Raw genomic sequence first — 20,675 nt, forward strand, 5'->3', positions numbered from 1 at the left:
AGTGAGTGGTTACAATCGCCGGTGCAGACAACTTCTCCTGTTTACAGGAATTCATTTTGAAGCACTTGGAGGAGAGGAAGGTGATCAGAAACAGTCAACATGGATTCACAAAGGGCAAGTCATGCGTGACCAACCTGATTGCCTTCTATGATGAGATAACTGGCTCTCTGGATATGGGGAAAGCAGTGGATGTGATATATCTTGACTTTAGCAAAGCTTTCGATACGGTCTCCCACACGATTCTTGACAGCAAGTTAAAGTAGTATGGATTAGATTAACGGACTATAAGGTGGATAGAAAGCTGGCTAAATTGTCGGGCTCAACAGGTAGCGATCAATAGCTCGATGTGTAGTTGGCAGCTGGTATCAAGCGGAGTGCCCCAGGGGTCGGTTCTGTTCAACATCTTTATTAATTACCTGGATGATGGGATGAATTGCACCCTCGGCAAGTTTGCAGATGACACTAAGTTGGGGGGAGAGATAGATATGCTGGAGGGTAGGGATAGGGTCCAGAGTGACCTAGACAAATTGGAGGATTGGGCCAAATGAAATCTGATGAGGTTCAACAAGGAAAAGTGCAGAGTCCTGCACTTAGGAAGGAAGAATCCCATGTACCGCTACAGGCTGGGGACCGACTGGCTAAGCAGCAGTTCTGCAGAAAAGTATCTGGGGATTACAGTGGACAACAAGCTGGATATGAGTCATCAGTGTGCCCTTGTTGCCAAGAAGGCCAACAGCATATTGGGCTATATTAGTAGGAGCGTTGCCAGCAGATCGAGAGAAATGACTATTCCCCTGTATTCGGTACTGGTGAGGCCACACCTGGAATACTGTGTCCAGTTTTGGGCACCCTACTACAGAAAGGATGTGGACAAATTGGAGAGAGTCCAGCAGAGGGCAACAAAAATGATTGGGGGCTGGGGCACATGACTTATAAGGAGAGGCTGAGGGAACTGGGGTTATTTAGTCTGGAGAAGACAAGAGTGAGGGGGGGATTTGATAGCAGCCTTCGACTACCTGAAGGGGGGTTCCAAAGAGGATGGAGCTAGGCTGTTCTCAGTGATGGCAGATGACAGAACAAGAAGCAATCATCTCAAGTTGCAGTGGGGGAGGTCTAGGCTGGATATTAGGAAAAACTATTTCATTAGGAAGGTGGTGAAGCACTGGAATGGGTTACCTAGGGAGGTAGTGGAATCCCTAATATTCTGTGATTCTCCTAGCAGAGCCCCGCCGAGATGGACAAGGCCTGAATTGTTTCCTCGCCAACTGCAGAGTATGCATGCCCAGCAAACAGAGGGTGGGTTGTGTGGCTTTAAGCTCATGCAGCCTCATATCCATCTGTTCTGCGAAGAGTCCGTTCCATCAGATGGGAAGTCCTGGATAGAGGACTGCATCTCCTGAGACAGGCCTGCGTTTGAAGTCATGAATTGCGCCTCATAATCATGGCCAATGCGACTACCCTGTCCACCGAGTCAGCTGGGTCCCAGGCCATCTGGAGAGAACATCCGGTCACTGTAGTTCCCTCCTCTACTAGAGCTACAAACTCTCAAAACAAGTTCTGGGGCAGAGAGTCCTTAAATTTCCTGAAGAAGTCTCACAGATTAAAGTTAAAACTCCCCACTAGTGCCTAGTGGTTTGTCACCCTGACTTGAAGGCTGGAATAAATCTTTCGCCCAAAAAGGTCCAGCCTTTTGGCTTCTTTATTCCTGGGGGTAGAACTGGTGTGCCTCTGCCTTCCTTCTCACTTGCTGCGGAGACGACCAGCGAACCTAGGGGCAAGTATTCAAACCCCTTGGTCAGGACAAAAATACATCTTTTCAGCCTTTTTGGAGGTGGGAGGAATGGAGAATGGAATTCGGCAGAGGGCTTTAGTTATTTTTAGGACACTCTTATGTCCTGGCAGCGCAACTTGAGAGGGGTCTGCTGCCGAGAGCACATCAAACAAAGTGTTCAATTGCTCCACCATCTCCTCCACCTCCAAGCTCAAGTTCATGACCATCCTTTAGAACAGGGCTTGATGCTCTTTGAAATTGTCAGGTGGACTAGCGTGAGATGGTCCAGCCACTGCCTCATCAGGTGATGAAGAGGACAACTGAACCACCAGGGGAGGGCCTGGCACATCATTCCCCATGGAGGAAGGGACTTTAGAGATGGATATTTGCTCCTCTGCTCCAGTGTCCTATTCCACTCCGTGCGCTGAGCCCAGTGTCATACACTGTTTTTACGAAGTGGCCACTGAAGAGTGGTGAGAGAAGGGCATCGGTAACTGGCTTGCCCCACGCATTCCAGTAAGGTCACTGAGCAGTCCACTGATCCTGCTGCCAGGTCGGCATCGCAAAGGTTGATGCAGTCTGCGATGCCCATGCAGGCTGCTACTGCCCCAGCAAGGAGCTAAACTCCTGATCTGACCTGGAGAAATCCCCTTCCGGAGACCATGGTGGGGTCGTTGATGCGGAGTTTGAAGTCTAACTGTCGCTTTAGGTGAACTATGCATAGGAACGTATTCCTGGGGATCAGTGCCAGGAACGGGGAGATTGGTACAGCCCCAGAGATCTGGAAGACAAGGATCTGCGCCGTTGAGTCGGCAGACGGGAGGTCGACTGGGGCTGGGTGTATAGTGACCGACGTCTCCCTCTGAGCAACCCGTGTCCAGTTGGTGGAGATAGTGAATGTGATGCCGGCCAACTGGAGCCCTCCGCTGTGGAGACAGATATCCACTGCGGAGACGGCATGCAGATCTCTCTCCTCGCACATTAGAAGCAGTTAGTTAGCTTATCATATCTTCCTGACTTTACAGCAGCTGACAAGGAAAGCCTAAGACTACCTGCCTCCCCAACATAAACAGGATCTCTTCAGCATAGAGGTCTGTAAATACTCCTACTTGTCTCACTGCTGTAATTACCCTCTTCCAGCTTATGGAGCAAACAATGCCCAGGAATACACTATTGGAACAATCTATTATTTTGACCAACAGTCCAACAAAAGACAACTCACAATGAGCATGATTTATTAAATTATTCACGAAAATCACATAATGGGTGTACAGATACTTGCAGTTCTTCATTACCAACTAACAGGAACTCCCTAAAACAGTGATACATTCTGCTACATTTCTGCTCCAGAATGATTTTACAGGTAGTAATTGCAACAGGACGTGCAACTGTATTTACAGTCCCCTACCTGCTGGTAAATGGAAAAGCAGTCCACCCTTTCCCCTGAATATATTCTGTGAATATGAGGCAACAGTAGTTTTCACCATGCCCTGAAAAATTCACAGATGTAGAAAGACCCAGCCAATCAACAGAGTTGGTTGGTCCCTCTGGATGGTACTATGACTCCCTCTCAGTTGGCTGCCTGCAACTATATGATGTTCTCTGCTGAGCAGTCAGGCCTCTGACCCCGAAGATGAACAATTCAGTAGTAGTAATGGCTGCATGGTGCAGTGGTATAAGCACAGGACTTACCATAGAAGTGACTGATCTGTCATCTTCTTCATAATTTACTACTGGAGGTGGCTCTTTCCCATCATTCTCCTGAACTTTTTGTTCTAGAAGTTCTTTCTGGGCTGTAAATTTTGCCTCCGTGCATCTTAATTGCTGAACTGTTTGCTTGAGTTCTTCCAGTGCTTGCTTTTGGCTCAGCAAAAGCACAATGCTGAAGAGAAAAAGGACACGCACAAATTAAACACTGATTATTTTAAAATGATTTTTCTCATCAAAAGAATATTGGGGAAAAAAATTGTGTCATTGATCATTTGGTTTCCCTTTTCTACCACCCACCTATCTCAAGAGGAGAATACCCAAGTGACCTCTTCTTTGAAAAACAGGAAGAGATCTCACTTATGTTAACTGCTCTAAGTTCTTCGCATGAACGAGACAAATATCAAAGTTTTCAAAACCAGAAGAAGAATAAAAACCAAGTGTAGCAAGCTTATATGTTGTTGTTTCCCCTTCTTTCTCAAAGGAACTACACAATTAGTAAAAACAGAGTTTTCTTTAAACGTTTTCATTAGTAAAATGGAAGTAAGGACATGCCTGTTCTTTTTTTCACTCTTTAAAATTCACCAAATCAAGCACAGTATTTCCACTCTTGAGCAGCATACACAGAAAAAAAGGTATACTCAATTATGGAACTCCTCAAATGTGCATTCCAAATTTAGGCTGGTACCAAAGATTTTATTATCTCTTTTTCAGGAACTTCTTCATTTTGTGTGAGCTAGGTTAGACTGACACACAGAGATATGCACATGAGAGAAGGAAAATCCTGAAGGAGGGTTGTTTTGGTTTTGTATTTTTGAAGATTGTAAGCTCTTTGGATAGAAATTTTAAGCTATGTTTCTACACCATTTAGTGTGTAATTAATAAATAATAAATAAAAATAAAACATATATTTCAAGTAAAAAGGTGAATACCTGGAATTTAAAGCCGTGTAAATAAAATAACACTGCTTGAATGCTTCAGACATTCTGTTAAGAGCCTCTGATTAAAATAAAAAATAGTAAGAAGGATTCACCCAGGTTCACTAGAAGTGCAAGAATCTCATTAGCTAATTGAGTGGAATTTAGCTAACTGGAAATTATCTAATTAACGTAGTGAAAAATAACGGAAAAGGCAAACTTCTAAAGCTTTTGATTTTTTTCAATAGTATCTAATGCATTAAGAAGATGACTGCCTTCAGCCCTGTCAGAGCTCATACTAGCTTATTTTTTCATTGTTCTATTCATTAAGATATTATTTAAGATATTGTGCGCCAGTTCACTGTTACTGGATAGTAATGGTGTCAATTTATCACAGAGTCAATTAAATCTTGATTGAGGGTGGAAACAATCGGGGAAGGGGGGAAGGAACTAAGTACGACTCCAATTCTATTCATCAGTTCTTATAACTTCCATTTTGAAGTAGAGGCTAAAAGCTATATAATCAGAGCTGGAAAAAGATTGATCTTAAATCATAGATTAGGTTTGGAAGAGACCTCAGGAGGTCATCTAGTCCAATCCCCTGCTCAAAGCAGGACCAACACCAATTAAATCATCCCAGCCAGGGCTTTGTCAAGCCAGACCGTAAAAACATCTAAGGATGGACATTCCACCACCTCCCTAGGTAACCCAATTCCAGTGCTTTACCACTCTCCTAATGAAAAAGTATCTCCTAATATCCAACCCAACCTCCCCCCACTGCAATGTGAGACCATTGCTTCTTGTTCTGTCATCTGCTACCACTGAGAACAACCTAGCTCCATCCCCTTTGGAAACCCCTTTCAGGTAGCTGAAGGCTGCTATCAAATCCCCCCCTCACTCTTCTCTTCTCCAGACTAAATAACCCCAGTTCCCTCAGCCTGTTCTCGTAAGTCATGTACTTGAGCCCCTTAATCATTTTCATTGCCCTCCACTGGACTCTCTCCAATTTTGTCCACATCCTTTCTGTAGTGGGGTGCCCAAAACTGGATGCAATATTCCAGATGTGGCCTCACCAGTGCCGAATACAGGGGAATAATCACTTCCCTCGATCTGCTGGCAATGCTCCTACTAATGCAGCCCAATATGCCATAAGCTTTCTTGGCAGCAAGGGCACACTGCTGACTCATATCGAGCTTCTCATCCACTGCAATCCTGTAACCACTGTAATGTAAACTGATGACTCCATTCAGCGTAACACACAAAAACTGTGATTTTTATAATGCTTGATTTGCTTTATTTGTGTTATTGTTTAATATTACAGGCTATTAATATTCAGCATAATATTCAAACGACTTCTACATTCAGCATTTGGAACAAGATGCCTTGAGTAAAGAACATATCCAACCTAGGTCCAAATATGGAGACAATTCAAAATACAGATTACGTTTGAGTAGTGTAGCTCTGGAAACTCTTCAAAGCCATATCTGCACAATAAGACCTGGTGGATCCAAGGTCTAGGACACTCCCACCTTGCAGGGCTCCAGCCTGAGCCCAAAAGTTTACACAGCAGTGAAACAACTCTGCAGCCCGAGCCCTGCAAGTCCAAATCAGCTAGCATAGAGAATGTGGCTTGCAGGGTGAGGGCAGGGGGAAAGGGAAGGGTGATAAGTATATAGGCTTGACTGGGGAAACAACTTTAGCAAGGAAATTTGGATGAGGATGTCTCCTTAAAAAAAAAAAAAAAAAAGGCATGGAGGATCAGCAACCACGGTATATAACTGTGCCAGCCACCTCACAGAGGTAGTGGCCACCAAAAAGGCTAGCTTTACAGACAGATGTAACAAAGAAGTTGTTCTTCAAACAGCTTCAAACATGGATCCATGAGTGAAGATTGTGACACACTATACCTTGTGGGAGAATCCTGTAATCTCCATATTCCTCATGTATATGTAATTGAGATATTGCATAATATACAGGCCATGTGAGGTATCAGGGAAAAGATTATGATCTGCTGAAAGTCTGCTGATTATGATCTGCTGTTCTATCAAAATATGTATATCATGAATGCCTATGAAGTTAAGACCATTGTGTTTTATGGTTGTTTCTAAAATATGCTGTGTGTTTGGGATGCGCCCAGATACTAGTTCTCCAGAGACAATCTCCTCTCAGGACTGCATCTACCCATCTTAGAGGAACAGTGCTCACCAGATCTCTTGTGCTATTTCCTAAGTACCAAAGAAGAGGATTGGTGTTTTCTTTCCAACAACCTTCTCTGGGGTGGAAATAGCAATGTCTGGAGGGATACTCCTTGCTGAAATGGAAGCACTCAGCACTGCACCAACCCTCTGAAGGTGGATGCAAGACAGCCTCCATAAGAATGTGGTTCAATCTCATGTCCCTGTTTTTTATACAATGCTTGAAATCTCTACAGATCTGGTTATGGTCTTGAATGTGGACCTCACCCGGACATTTGGAGCAAGGATCACCCACCAGCAGAGATTTCTTGCAATTGGCACAAGACTTAAAGCCCGGGATTCGAGGCATCTCCCAGTACTGAGCATAAACATTTGCACTAAGAATGTCTCTATCAGGAAACTAAGAAAAAAAAGAAAGAAAACCTAGACTAAGTACAATAATGTACACTAAACAACAAGAATGCCCCCAGACATCTACACACTATTTAACTATATACAAATAGACAGAAAATCAATGATAGTGGGGAAAAACTTGGATAAACAAGTTGACATGCTCCAACTACAGATCACAGCTAATAGAAGGAATGGGGGGAGAGAGAGGGAGGGTCATGACAGCTCTGCCCTTTATATCATCAAGCATGAGTGGGCTGAAGGCAAATGCGTCACCCTGATGGATACCACTATGGGGGGAAATCCCCAGCCCTAGGAACACATAAACCTGAGGTGGAACAGACGTGCAAATCACTCAAAGAAGAACTGCATATTACAATGTAAACAACTTTTTCCTTTAAAATTTTCACCTTCCAATATCACTGCCACACTTACTCTGATTTTTTTTCACAGGTCTTAGAAGATTCTTCTATTTTCTTTTCTAGTTCCAACAAAAGCTCCTCTTTGTTCAAAAGCATCTGCTGTGTCTGAATCAATTCTTCTACTATTGTTTTCAACCTAGAATACAGGACAGTGTACAAATCAAAAATATGCATGTTCTACATACAGACAATTTAAACTATTTGTGCACGTGAATATGGTTCTCTGTATATCTAAAAAGAAGAGCTGAAAATTGAAGCAGCAATCCTTAAATTAGTTTCTAGTCTGCCAGTTTCCCTTTCTTGGTAATATGTTTATTAAATTGCTTATTTTGTGTATGTACTTTATTATATGGGGACACTCTAGATGTGGGTGCACACTGTTGAGAGTGAAGGCATATTTTAGGCCTGATAAAAGTCTGCTGTGATTTTTAAGAATCTGTTTGGATAATTTTTAACAGCTTAAAGCTTAAAGTAGACCAGCCCATGTGTAAGAAAATAAAGAGTAATCATATTTGTGAGGAAAACAAGAAGATAAAGCACCCATAAAGCAAGAAAAAACTGGTTTGAGTTAGCACAAAACTTGTACCAACAGGGGTGGAGAACTGATATGAAACAGAAACTAATGTATATTCATAAGAAAAAACAACCAAAGTTAAAAATACTTAGTCTAAACGAGGGGTGGGCAAACTACAGCCCACACGCCGGATCAGGGCCCTCAAGGCTTTGGATCCAGCCCGCGGGATAGCTCCCCGTGGTGCCACAGGCCCCATGCCACTCTCAGAAGTGGCCCTCGGGTGGGAGAGGCAGAGGGCTCCACATGCGTTGCCCTTGCCTCCAGGCACTACGCCCCCTTCCCCGCAGCTCCCATTGGCTGGGAATGGGGAACTGCAACCAATGGGAGCTTCAGGAGAGGAACCGAGAAGCATGGCAAGGGCAGCGCAAGCAGAGCCCTCCGTCCTCCACCCCCCAGGGACTGCAGTGCTTCCTGGAGCAGCGCAGGGCTGGGGCTGGCATGCAGGGAGCCTGCCCTGACCCCAGTGCAGTGCAGTGCAGTGCACGCCGCTGCCACCCCAGAGCCACTATAGGTAAGCGGCGCTGGGCCTGAGCTCGAACTCGTCCTGCACCCCAACTCCCTGCCCTAAGCCCCCTGCCTGCACCTCATACACCCCGCACTCCTCCTGCACACCATCCCCCTGCCCTGAGTTCCCTGCTGCACCCTGCACCCCTGTGCAACCTAAACCCCTGCCCTGAGCCCCTTCCTGCACTCCGCACCCCTTCTGCACCTTAACCCCCTTCCCTGAGCCCCGTCATATACCCCACACTCCTCCTCTGCCCCAATCCCTTGCCCTGAGTCCCCTCCTGCACACTGCATCCCCTCCCACACCCCACACTGCCTTCTGCACCCCAAACCCCTGCCCTGCCAACAATTTCCCCACCCAGATGTGGCCCTCAGCCCAAAAAGTTTGCCCACCCCTAGTCTAAACAAAGGGAAGCTGAAGAGATATATTTGTCTGGCACTGGAGACGTCTGTGTGCTGACTGTCCGGATGAGCTTCCAATTTGTGTGTAATTGATCACTACTTACTCAGCAGATAAAGGCTTCATTCTATGATGCAGTAGCACTTAAAATGCTTCTTATGCATTTTAATATTTTTTTAAACTTGAAGCAGTTGCTAGGCCAAGAGCATACATAGTACTATATAATAGAATCAATTCCTTCCCAGCATTCATCCAGTTATTAATTCATTAATATAGATATTCCAAGCAACAGTGGCATAACAGAGTTAACATAAAGGATTGGATTTATTTTTTTGGAGCTTTTCTCCTAATGGTCTACTACTGCTCACACTTTTTCAGTTGGAATAAGAGTCAAATCAAGCAGGCTTTAGCTATCTGGGAATTGTATTTCATATACCCTAAAATTAGGTTAATCTGCGTTTGATCCTGTGATATATATTCATGATTTATCTCCTATGAAAACTCGTCTATTTTACAATTCCAGATTTAAGCTTGCAACACTTCAATTTATCAACACATATAATTACATCTACAGATTCCTTATTATATATTAATCTCAAATTTAATATTAATTAAAAATCCTTTCACTTTAAAACTTAAGAACGTTTATTTGCTGACCCTACATGCGACTGTAAATATTTCTTTCACAACTTTCAAAAATTCATTGACCTAACAATCATTTTATACAGATTAGGCACTCTATTTAATTATCAACCATTAACATATAGAAATTTAAATCCAAATTAATATTATAATTTGTCTCTAAAGCATCAACATTTTAATATGCCCTACAATTTTAAAAATATGTATGCAGTGTAGTGGAAGCCATATCGGTCCCAGGATATTAGATAAATAAGGTGGGTGAGATAATATCTTTTATTGGACCAACTTCTGTCGGTGAGAGACACAAGCTTTCGAGCCATAGAGGTCTTCTTCAGGGCTTGAAGTTCTGTGCGGCTTGATAGCTTGTGTCTCTCACCAAGAGAAGCTGGCCCAATAAAAAACATTACTTCACCTGCCTTGTCTGTCTAATTTAAAAAATTCTGATTTAAATCAGAGCACCACGTTGGAATAGGAAATTGATGTAGCTCTTCCCAATATCTCTGAACTATATGAGGAAGTTTGGACTTATTTTTGAGCAAGAGAAGATAAATTAGTTGTTTTAATCTTCCTTTTTGTTCTAAATACCCATCTGAAGTTTGGACATCATTCAGGACTGGCTAGAGCTGCTATCTCAGACTATCTTGTATCATCACCCTGTTTACAGTTTGTCACAGGATATTTCACCATCTGTCTTCTGGACAAAAGCAGTTCAGAATAAGACTATTACTAACTCATCAGTCACTTTAACCGTAGTTAGCTTTCAAAATAATACATTTCCAAATTATTTACCTGTAGACTGACCATGGACATATCAAAATATTATGAAACCTTCCATATGCTGGGCTTACAAATTATCTTAATGATCTGGAAGAGCTACTTGGGAATTCTTCTTGATCACTGATATAAAAGTCTCAAATATTAATAAATATGAATACATATTTGTATAAAATAGCTGTTTGAAAGATTTGTTTAATTCATCCTGGTACTGATTCATATTCCCACTCACCTTTTCACTAGTTCAACAGACATTCTCTACCAGCCATATATTATTTGTTCATTTTAGTCACCTCACCATCTTCCAAATGTAATATTTTAATCATAGATTATATTTTAAACAGCCTCTGTGTTTGCATGTGTTAATGCAGTAGCTTCCATTAAACCATCAACACTTATCAGCAAATACCACAGTTTGTCTTTGTACTTAGAACAGAACCACTGGTAAATGTTGGCACGGAGACCACTATGTGTATACTATAATTCTTTAAAAATAATGTAAAGCAAAGTAAATAATACAATAAACATCAAACTGATCCAATTTTCCACACAATGTATTTTATAGTGAGGATAATGGTTTAATTAAACTCAATCCAATAATATAATGTAGGAAAATATGTTTTCTGTAATTTAAGTAAAATAAAGGGGGTTTAGTAGCCCAGGGAAGGCTTAAATAAAAAATGTAACTAGCAAGATAAGTGGTAAAAGTGCCAAGCTCAAATTGTAGCTGGTAAGAGAAGAGAAGCCTGGAATTATCAAAACTGATTCTGACAAAGAAAAATTCTTTTGTGATGTAATACTCTTATCATACTGTAATACTCTGACCTTTAACATACCAATGTCAACTTTAAGAAAAGGGCCAAATCATAAAAATCTTGTCTACTCAAAGCCAGAAAACGGGTCATTTCCAAAATGCTCAAAACTGGTTCTTAGCTAAAGTGAACAATTGACTCTGACATCATTTGTTTGTTAAAGACTATAAAAAGGTGAGCTCTTAGAGGGTTCATTACTAGCGTCTGCCTGTGCAAGCTGGAGACAACCATCGTTGGTTTGAGCACCCCAGAGCCAAGTCCTGCGATAAGCACCTGATCATTGTTTATAACTGTATTTTATAAGGGTGTGATGACTGCTTATGCTTCTAAGGCACATTTGAAGCAACTGTATAAATACCATTCAGCCTTTGAATTTAATAAAAGAATGATGGCTAAATTAATATTTGGTGGTATCCTGCATAAACAATAATATCAATAACCTTCTCCACCAGGAGGAGCTATAACAGCTGGATATTTCTTCATACACCCTCCTTGAGAAACTGACAGTCTGAATTACTACAAATTATCACTATGTTGGGATAATTACAATAATAATTTATTACAGATACAAATCTTCAGATAGATGATTAACTTATAGTACGTTTCCTGATAAAGGGACACACTTCCGTCAGCCGAGTGTGGGTGCACAGGGGACATCCTGTGCAAGAATAAAGGACAGTTGCAATCCCTGACCCCCGGAAAAAAACTACTCTGGAGATCAAAGAAAATACTCTTTTCATGCATTGCCAAAGGAGATAAGAAGTGGCATAGCTTTGATCCTTTCCACAATCAGACTATGGGAGTACACTGTACCATTCTTCTGGATGATAGAGAACACACTCTTCATTTGCACACCAAGAGACAGAAGAACTCCTCACATCTTCCCTGAGACAGTTCAGCTTCATATGAACTCATACTGGGGACTGAGGCTAAATGTCACAATCTAGCCAACAGATACTTTTTTGGGGAAAGGCGGCAAACAGTGACATTTAAAAAAATTACATCACATGCTATTCTATATTTGCTTTCTTCTATTTATTAAATATTTTAATTATTGTTTAATATTTTGTTTAATTATTAAATTCACTATAATTAGGACATATATAAGAACACAACCAACTCTGCTTTTATAATGGACTCATGCATAATAAATTGTAATAATAAATTGCAAAATGCACTGATTTTTCACTTAAGCAGTCTATTCCCTCAATATAGGTGTGCATATTTCCCATTACCATCAGCAACAATCACACACATCCATCAAAAGAAGAGTAGATTACCCTAATTTAATTGCACTGTGTCCATAAGCGTGCTTGGATTCTTGCTGAACAGTCCCCAACCCAAAAAGTTTATAACTGGACCATGAATGCCTCTTGGTGTAGATTTGCAGAGACTGTGGCCTGCATTTCCCACTCTCAGAAAGCCAGGCTGGGGGGACCATCCAGTGTGAAAGGTGTCTGCTGGTGGAATTTCTCAGGAAGCAAGTTGGAGAGCTACAGGAGGTGGTGGCTAGACTGAGGCACATCCATGCCCATGATGAATTCATTGAGAGTATTCCTATGGAGATGTCCAAGGACAAATGTGGTGGCTTACCAAATAGATGTTAGTACTTTTCGAAGCATAGGGGCATGGAAGGAAATATCTGTGAAAGCAGACAAAGTGGGTGTCCGGGCTGACACTTACGTTGCAGCAGCGGGTGTGGGTGGGTTAAACAAAAAAGAGACCAGAGGTCAGAGATGCAGGCAGGTGCTGAGTGATTAAGGCCTTTTAGCCAAGGACAAGAAGTTTGAACTTAATGAACAGGACTAGTCACAGCAGCGAGCAAGAAAGATTTTGGCTATGGCTTTTCAGATGTATTTAGCTTTGGCTAGAGATACTGCCAATATCTTCAAAGTTTCTCAGTCAAGCTTCAGGCCATGTCACTGAACAAAGATGGCACTAGATAATCTCGAGCCATGAACAAAGGCCACACATTCATATTTATACTGTTACACTTCTCTGCAGAATTTGATATTGCTGACCATGGAATCCTGGAATGCCTTGGAAATGTAGCAGGACCATTCCAAGTCATTTCTCTCAAACTGGAGTGTCACGTGGGATCCTCCTCCAGAACTCTCAACCCAGGGAGTCCCATATAGATCCATCCGCTCCCTCCTTGTTCAACACTGTATACGTAACCACTTGATGAGACTGAAACAATACTAACTAAATTGTCAGCAACAAATGGAACACACCCACTCTACATCAGCATTACATCAGATGCAAATAGCACCATTTCTCAATTATCCAATGGCTTGGCTGAAATCAGTAACTGGTTGAAAAGTTGAACCTAGACCCTAGAAAGTGATGCTGCTGAGAGAAAAGCAAGCACTTTAAAAGCTCATTGCCTCCACAGCATCACTTGCAGGTTGTCAAGACTGTCCTCAGAACTCCTCATTGCTTCTAGACACCCAAATAGACAGAGCTGTGAAAAATAACCTTTTCTATCTATGACTGGCAAGAACACTTCACTCCTCATATCACATCCAGACTTCAACAATGATCCATGCAGTAATGACCTGTAGCAAGGTATGACTCCCCTAACCACATAAAAGCAACCACTTTTTCCCCCATAACACAAGTATCCAGTTGCTCAGTAACGCAGGGTACCAAGAGCACATTATCCCACTGCTCTCTTCATTGGCTCCTTGTAGAATGAGAGGTCAAAATCAGGGTTTAAATCTTCAAAACTCTGCATAAGGTCAGCCTAAATTCCCCAGAGGTTTACCTCATTCTGTGGGATCACACCTTATTACAACAGCTCTAAGCTTCTTCCCAGGCTCTTCCATAACCACTCCAGCCCTTTGGCCTGTACGAATCCAATAGTACAATCTATTCCTTTCAGGTCTCTCAATATTCTGAAAAATGTTTCTTATATCCCTCAGGAACCTTTTTCACACATCTTCCTGTGCCGATGGTTTCCAGATTCTCACTAGACTACAACCCACAGACTGTTTCCACTTTTTGTATATTCATCTTACCAAGTACAAATACCTCTAAGCTTCCACAAGATTAATAATCTTTTTAGTCATACTGTCCTTTAATTGAAGTAAAAAAAATACATCCTGTCATGGAATAAAAAAAAAATATTTCAAGGAATCCAGATAGTAATCTAATTAAAAAATGATATCCTATTCATGTGAGCAAAAGTTTCAGGATTGGGCACTAACTCTTAAGGATCTGAAGTCTGAAGCTAATCCATAAATAACTGGAATCAGCCCAGGAACCCGCTATAAAATAAAAAAAGGATATTCTCTACCAGCATGCAAGTAGTGGAGTGCCACGTGGTGATGCTAGGATGACTTAATCTTGATATTTAAAGGATAATGTCTTTACCAACAAGATGTACGACTTAGGACATAGATAAGAATGGTAGAACAGCTGACTCTCCAAGAAGTACTAACAAGTGAATCAACTTGCTTTATTTTTTGGCAGATGTCGAAAGAGGCTCTCACACTGGGATGGTTCAGTTGGCTTCGTTATTTTAACTGTTTCCCAGAATTTGTGTGTGTGAAAATCTGTCTGCCTTTATTCCAAATACAGCTCTAATTTTATGAAAGCCTGCTTCCATAAGGAAAATACTGATAAAAAGGAAGGTACTTACCTGTAACTGGAGGTTCTTCGAGATATATCATCCCTATTTAGATTCCAAATGTGAGTACACATGCATGCCATGGTCCAGAGCTGGAACAGTTGACCAACACGTACACCGTCCTTACGTCCACAGCTAAGGTTATAAGAGGCCATGTGGGTCGACATGGCTCTAGTTCCCTTACCACTAAGCAGCGTACTCCATAGCAGAGGGGATGGAGAGCAGGTATTGGAATCCAAACAGGAACCACACATCTCAAAGAACCTCCAGTCACAGGTGAGTAACCTCCTTTTCTTCTTCAAGTGATGGTCCCCATATGGATTCCAAATGTGGGTGGGTAGTGAGCAATGATCAACATAGAGGTGAGTGCAAAGACTCATGGAAGTGATAGTCTGCAACATGGCGCAACCAATGGCTGCATCCACTCCTACTGCTGGGGCAATGGCATAGTAAAAAGTAAAAGTGTGGACAGAGCTCAACGTGGCTTCTTGGCAAACATCCTGCCATGGCACATCTGCGAGGCAGGCCATTGTGAAGGTGTGTGCCTACATGGAGTGAGCCGTGACTCCAGGAGGTGAAGGTATCTGGGAGAGTACAGCATTCGAAGATCCATTTGGAGATAAGCTGCAAGGAGAGGGCTTTTCCTTTGCAGTGTTTGGCAATGGCAATGAAGACCCTGAGTAAAATGCAGAAGGCATGGGTAGATGTAGAAGGCCACTGCACGGCAGACATCAAGAATGTGCAACATTTTAGCTCTGTAGGAGGCATGGAGTTTGGGACAGAAGATCGGGAGGTGGATGTACTAATTGAGGTGGAATGTGAATACCATCTTAGGGATGAATTTGGGGTCCAGGCATAAGGAGACCTTGTACTTATGGAAGATGGGGTGTGTTGGCCAAGGGGGAGGAGGGGTCAGCCGTCATGGCCACCAGCTCGCTAACTTGTCACACCAACATGACAGTGACCAAGAAGATCACCTTCATTGAGATGTAGTAAAGAGAGCATGTCACGAGGGGTCTGAAGGCTGGCTTGATCAGGGCAGAGTGACATTAAGGTCCCAGGAAGGGGATGGCTTGCGCAGTGGCGGACAGGCATTGAATAGACCTTTGAGGAAACAAACAGTGGTTGGATGACTGAAGACAGTGGAACCATCTACCGGAGGGAGGAAGGCACTGAGCACCGTCAGGTGAATCCAAATGGAGCCGTGGGCAAGGCCCAACAGCTTGAGTTGGAGGTGGTGGTCAAGGAGATAAGAGATGGATATGAAGTCTAGCGGGTAATGGTGGCAGTGAGCCCAGATGGTGAACTGTTTCCATTTCACTTAATCGCAGGCCCTGGAGGATGGCCTCCTGCTGTGCATGAGGACAAGCACTGGGGTGGAGCATGCCCTGTGTCCTCATCAGCTCCATTCAAACCCCAAGCCGTGAGGGAGAACAGGCTCGGGTTGGGGTGCCGGAAACATCTGTACACCCATGTGAGGAGATACGGGTGTGCACGGAGGCAGAGTGGAAGATGAGAAGAGAGGCGGAGGAGGTCTGTGAATCAATACTGATAAGATCAGTCTGCTACTCAATACCGGCAAACCTTGCGCAGGACTTGTGGGAGCAGGGGAATGGACGGAAAGGCATAGGAGAGATTACCGATCCAGTGGAGAAGAAGGCCACTGCCCCAGAAGTCCGCCCCACACAATGCCCCCAGGAGTAATAAAGGGGAAATTTGCAATTCTCTGTGGCCATAAAGATGTCCCAGCACAGGGTGCCCCACCTGCAGAAAACAAAGCATAGGGTAGGATTCTGAGGCTCCCACTTATGCTTTGTGTAGAAGGACATGCTGAGCAAGGGAGTTATGGGCACTCAGGAGATATGCACCTGGAGTGTAACACCGTATTTGATGCACCAGTTCCAGAAGTGGACATCCTCCACACAGGAGGAAGGAGACTTGGTACTGCCTTACTTGATGACAGACTACCACAGTCATGTTGTCAGAGAGCAGTTGAATGTGGCAAGATCGTATGAGGGGGAGGAATGCCTGACAGGTGAGGCAGGGAGCACGCACTCCAGAATGTTGATATGCATCCTGGCTTCTTGGAGAGATCCAGAGACTGCGACCAGGTGGATGCCCCAGCCAATGAGGGAAGTATTGACCGTGAGTGGCCTGGGGGAGTGGGAGGTGTAAAGGGGGTGCCAACCAGGACCTTGGATTGGCTGGTTCACCACACCAGAGATGCTAGGACAATGCTGGGAGGCAGGACAAGTTTGTCCAAGTGGCCTTTCTGCAGCTTGTAGATACACAGGAGCCACATCTTAAGGCAGCGCATGTGGAGGTAACATGGGACATCACGGAGGTACAGGCCATCACGTGGCTGAGGCAGGAAAGACAATGGTGGATGAAGGTGCGGGGGGTGCAGCGCCAGGTGATAATTATAGAAGTGAGGGCAGCAAAGCGGTCGACTGGAAGGAAAACTTGAGCCGTGATGGAGTCCAGATGAACACCAATAAAGGTGATATGGTGGGTAGGCACAAGGTCTGACTTCTCCTCATTGATTGAAATCCCGAGAGCAGCGAGGGGCCCACAAAGGGCCAGGACGGCTGATAAGCATGTGCGGGGTGGTTCAATGAGGAGCCAGTCGCCAGCTACGAGAATACCAAATGGCCTAGACAGAGCTGTTGCAATATCAAAAGGGTGGACATGGAACTGATAAAATGGAGAAACTTCTGGGGATGACTGTCGATGCGGAAATAGGCAGCTTTCATGTCAAGAACACAAACCAGACTTCCAGGAAAAGAGAAGGGAAAATTAAAGGGAGCATCACCATCCAGAACTTGAATTTCTTTACAAACCTGCTGGGCAGCCAGAGGTCCAGGATAAGGTGGAGGAAGCATGGGGAACAGAAGTCGAAACCTCTGTAACAGAACGAAACGGTGTTTCAACTCTGGCTATACCGTGGTAAAAAGGAAGTGGGGCGGTGTCTTATAACCTCTGCCTCCTATAACCTCAGCTGCAGAAACAAGGACAATGCACGTGCTGATCAACAGACACTACTGCACAATTATTCTGATTCTGGTGCATGCACACTCATGCTTGGAATCCATATAGGAACCATCATTTACAGATGCCTTAATATTTTGGTATTTTAAAGCAGACATTTATGCTGCCCACATACAGTCTCTGATGAAAGACAGTTATAATGTAACTGAAATAAATTTGTATTGATTTCATAGTACTGTAAAAAGCAAAGCCATGCAGAGTTTGGAAAATAAATTGTTTTAAAAAGACTGAAAGAGGTAGAAAAATGTATTAATATTGAAGATAGAACAAGCTTCTTCACAAGAACTGGATCTTGCTGTCCTGATGAATGATTCATACCACCAGACTGCCGATTTCTTGTTAATTGGTTACCATTTTTAAGTTTTATTTTTAGGGCTGTAAATTACACGATTAATCGCACTGCTAAACAATAACAGAATACCATTTAAATATTTTTGGATGTTTCCCACATTTTCAAATTGTGGCAAAGTACCTTCTTCTCCTCAGCAGGCTCAGTCCTTTTTAGCCTTGGAGAGACAGGCTTGGACAAAGCAAACCCTTCTAGGTAGCACAGGGTCTGGCTAATCCTTCCCTCAATCAATCCCTTGTACTTGTTTATCGCCCTTCTGGGGACAGAGCACAGCCTTCCTTGCTGCAGAGGTTTAGAGCCTTGCTGCACCTAACTTGCTGGCAGCTTCCCTGCTTCTCTCACTCTCCCCCCTGCTTCCATGCTAGGGAGGGTTTAAAAAGGTCTCCAGCAGTTGGAGCCAGCTGAACCTAATTAATTCCCTGGTAACCCCTGTTCCAGTTGAACCTTATTTCCCCCTGGTTATCTCTCCTCAGTGGATTGGGAGAGGCCTTTTAACCCCCTGGGACTAATTACTACCCTTCCCTTTGTAGCCTTTTGTCCTGGGTTTGCCACAAAATATATTGATTTCAATTAAAACACAGAATACAAAGTGTAATGTGCTCACTATATTTCTTTTTATTACAAATATTTGCACTGTAAAAAACTAAACAAATAGTATTTTTCAATTCACCTAATACAAGTACTGTAGTGCAAGCTCTTTATCATGAAAGTTGAACTTACAAATGTAGAATTATATACAAAAAAAACTGCATCCAAAAATAAAAATGTAAAACTTTAGAGCCTACAAGTCCACTCAGTCCTATTTCTTGTTCAGTCAATCGCTCACTCAAACAAGTTTGTTTACATTTGCAGGAGATAATGCTGCCCACTTGTTTACAATGTTACCTGAAAGTGAGAACAGGCATTCTCATGGCACTGTTTTAGCTGGCGTCGCAAGATGTTTACATGCCAGATGTGCTAAAGATTCATATGTCCCTTCATGCTTCAACCACCATTCCAAAGGACATGCTGATGTCCATGCTGATGTCAGAACAGTGGGGACCGACTTGTTCATTTTCATCATCCAAGTCAAATGCCACATGCAGAAGGTTGATTTTCTTTTTTGGTGGTTCGGGTTCTGTTGTTTCCACATTGGAATGCTGCTTTTCTAAGACTTCTGAAAGCATGTTCCACATCTCACCCCTCTCAGATGCTGGAAGGCACTTCAGATTCTTAAACCTTGGGTCAAGTGCTGTAGTTATCTTCAGAAACCTCACATTGGTACCTTCTTGCATTTTGTCAAATCTGCATTGAAAATGTTCTTAAAATGAATATGTGCAGAGTCATCATCCGAGACTATTGCAACATGAAATATATGGCAGAATGCAGGTAAAACAGAGCCAGAGACATACAATTCTCCCCCAAGGAGTTCAGTCACAAATTTTATTAATGCATTATTTTTTAACAAGCATCATCAGCATGGAAGAGCATCCTCTGCAATGGTGGCCGAAGCATGAAGGGGCGTACAAATGTTTAGCATATCTGGCACGTAGATACCTCGCGACGCCAGCTACAACAGTGCCATGCGAATGCCTGTTCTCACTTTTCAGATGACAATGTAAATAAGAAGTGGGCAGCATTATCTCCTGTAAATGTAAAAAAAGTGTTTGTCTTAATTGGCTGAATGAGAAGTAGGACTAAGTGGACTTATACTCTTTTCTTTTCTAGTTCAGTTATGTAACAAAAAAATCTACATTTATAAGTTACACTTTCATGATAAAGAGATTGCACTACAGTACTTGTATGAGGTGAACTGAAACACTATTTTATTATTTTTACAGTACAAATATTTGTAATAAAAAATATGAAGTCAGCAGCGTACACTTTGTATTTTGTGTTGTAATTGAAATCAATATATTTGAAAAAGTAGAAAAACATCCAAAAATATTTAACCTATTGTTTAACAGTGCGATTAAAATTGATTAATCGCTACAAATTTTTTGAGTTAATTGCATGAGTTAACTATTATTGACAGTCCTATTTATTTTCTCTCTATATAAGCAAATCTGATGCAGTGGACAAAGAAATTTGCATTTAGTTTCCAAAGGGCAGGAAAGAATTAACATTATTCATATGAGTGAATTGTGTTCTGGTAACAAATCAGTTATACAGAATTAGAAAAATCAGAGGAAAAGACCTACAGTACTAGATTATCTAGCACATACCTTCTACTAATGGAACAATGCTCGTCACAAATATCCATAAATCTCTCGTGTAACAATATCATTTATACTTCATCCTTCTTAATGTAAAAGAAGGTTCTAGATATTCTTGGTTCCAGAGCCCTTTACCTAAAAGTACTTTCATAATAAATTTATGAGAGACTTTATATAATCCCAGGGTAGTAAATCTTACCAATATTTCAGGCAAACAAGTCTTGGAGCAAACTTCTAATCACTCCCCACCAAAGTATTCATAATCCAACATGTTCTATTAGCAACAGGACTTGTGATTCTAACTTCTCGGTCCTATTTTGGAACACTTAATGAAGAAAAATTTT

General features: G+C 42.5%; 1 protein-coding gene across 10 annotated transcripts in view; it reads right to left on the reverse strand.

The window, feature by feature from the left end:
- Nucleotides 1-20,675, reverse strand: part of FER (FER tyrosine kinase) — a 435,712-nt gene that overhangs the window by 315,484 nt on the left and 99,553 nt on the right. For all 10 annotated transcript variants that reach the window (XM_030565797.1, XM_030565791.1, XM_030565792.1 and 7 more), the window contains 2 exons: nt 7,416-7,538; nt 3,464-3,653 (listed from right to left, as the gene is read on the reverse strand). In XM_030565797.1, coding sequence (XP_030421657.1) covers nt 3,464-3,653; nt 7,416-7,538 — 313 coding nt within the window. The remainder of the gene's footprint in view (nt 1-3,463; nt 3,654-7,415; nt 7,539-20,675) is intronic.

The sequence above is a fragment of the Gopherus evgoodei genome, chromosome 6 (genome assembly GCF_007399415.2).
Source record: "Gopherus evgoodei ecotype Sinaloan lineage chromosome 6, rGopEvg1_v1.p, whole genome shotgun sequence".
NCBI lineage: Eukaryota > Metazoa > Chordata > Testudines > Testudinidae > Gopherus > Gopherus evgoodei.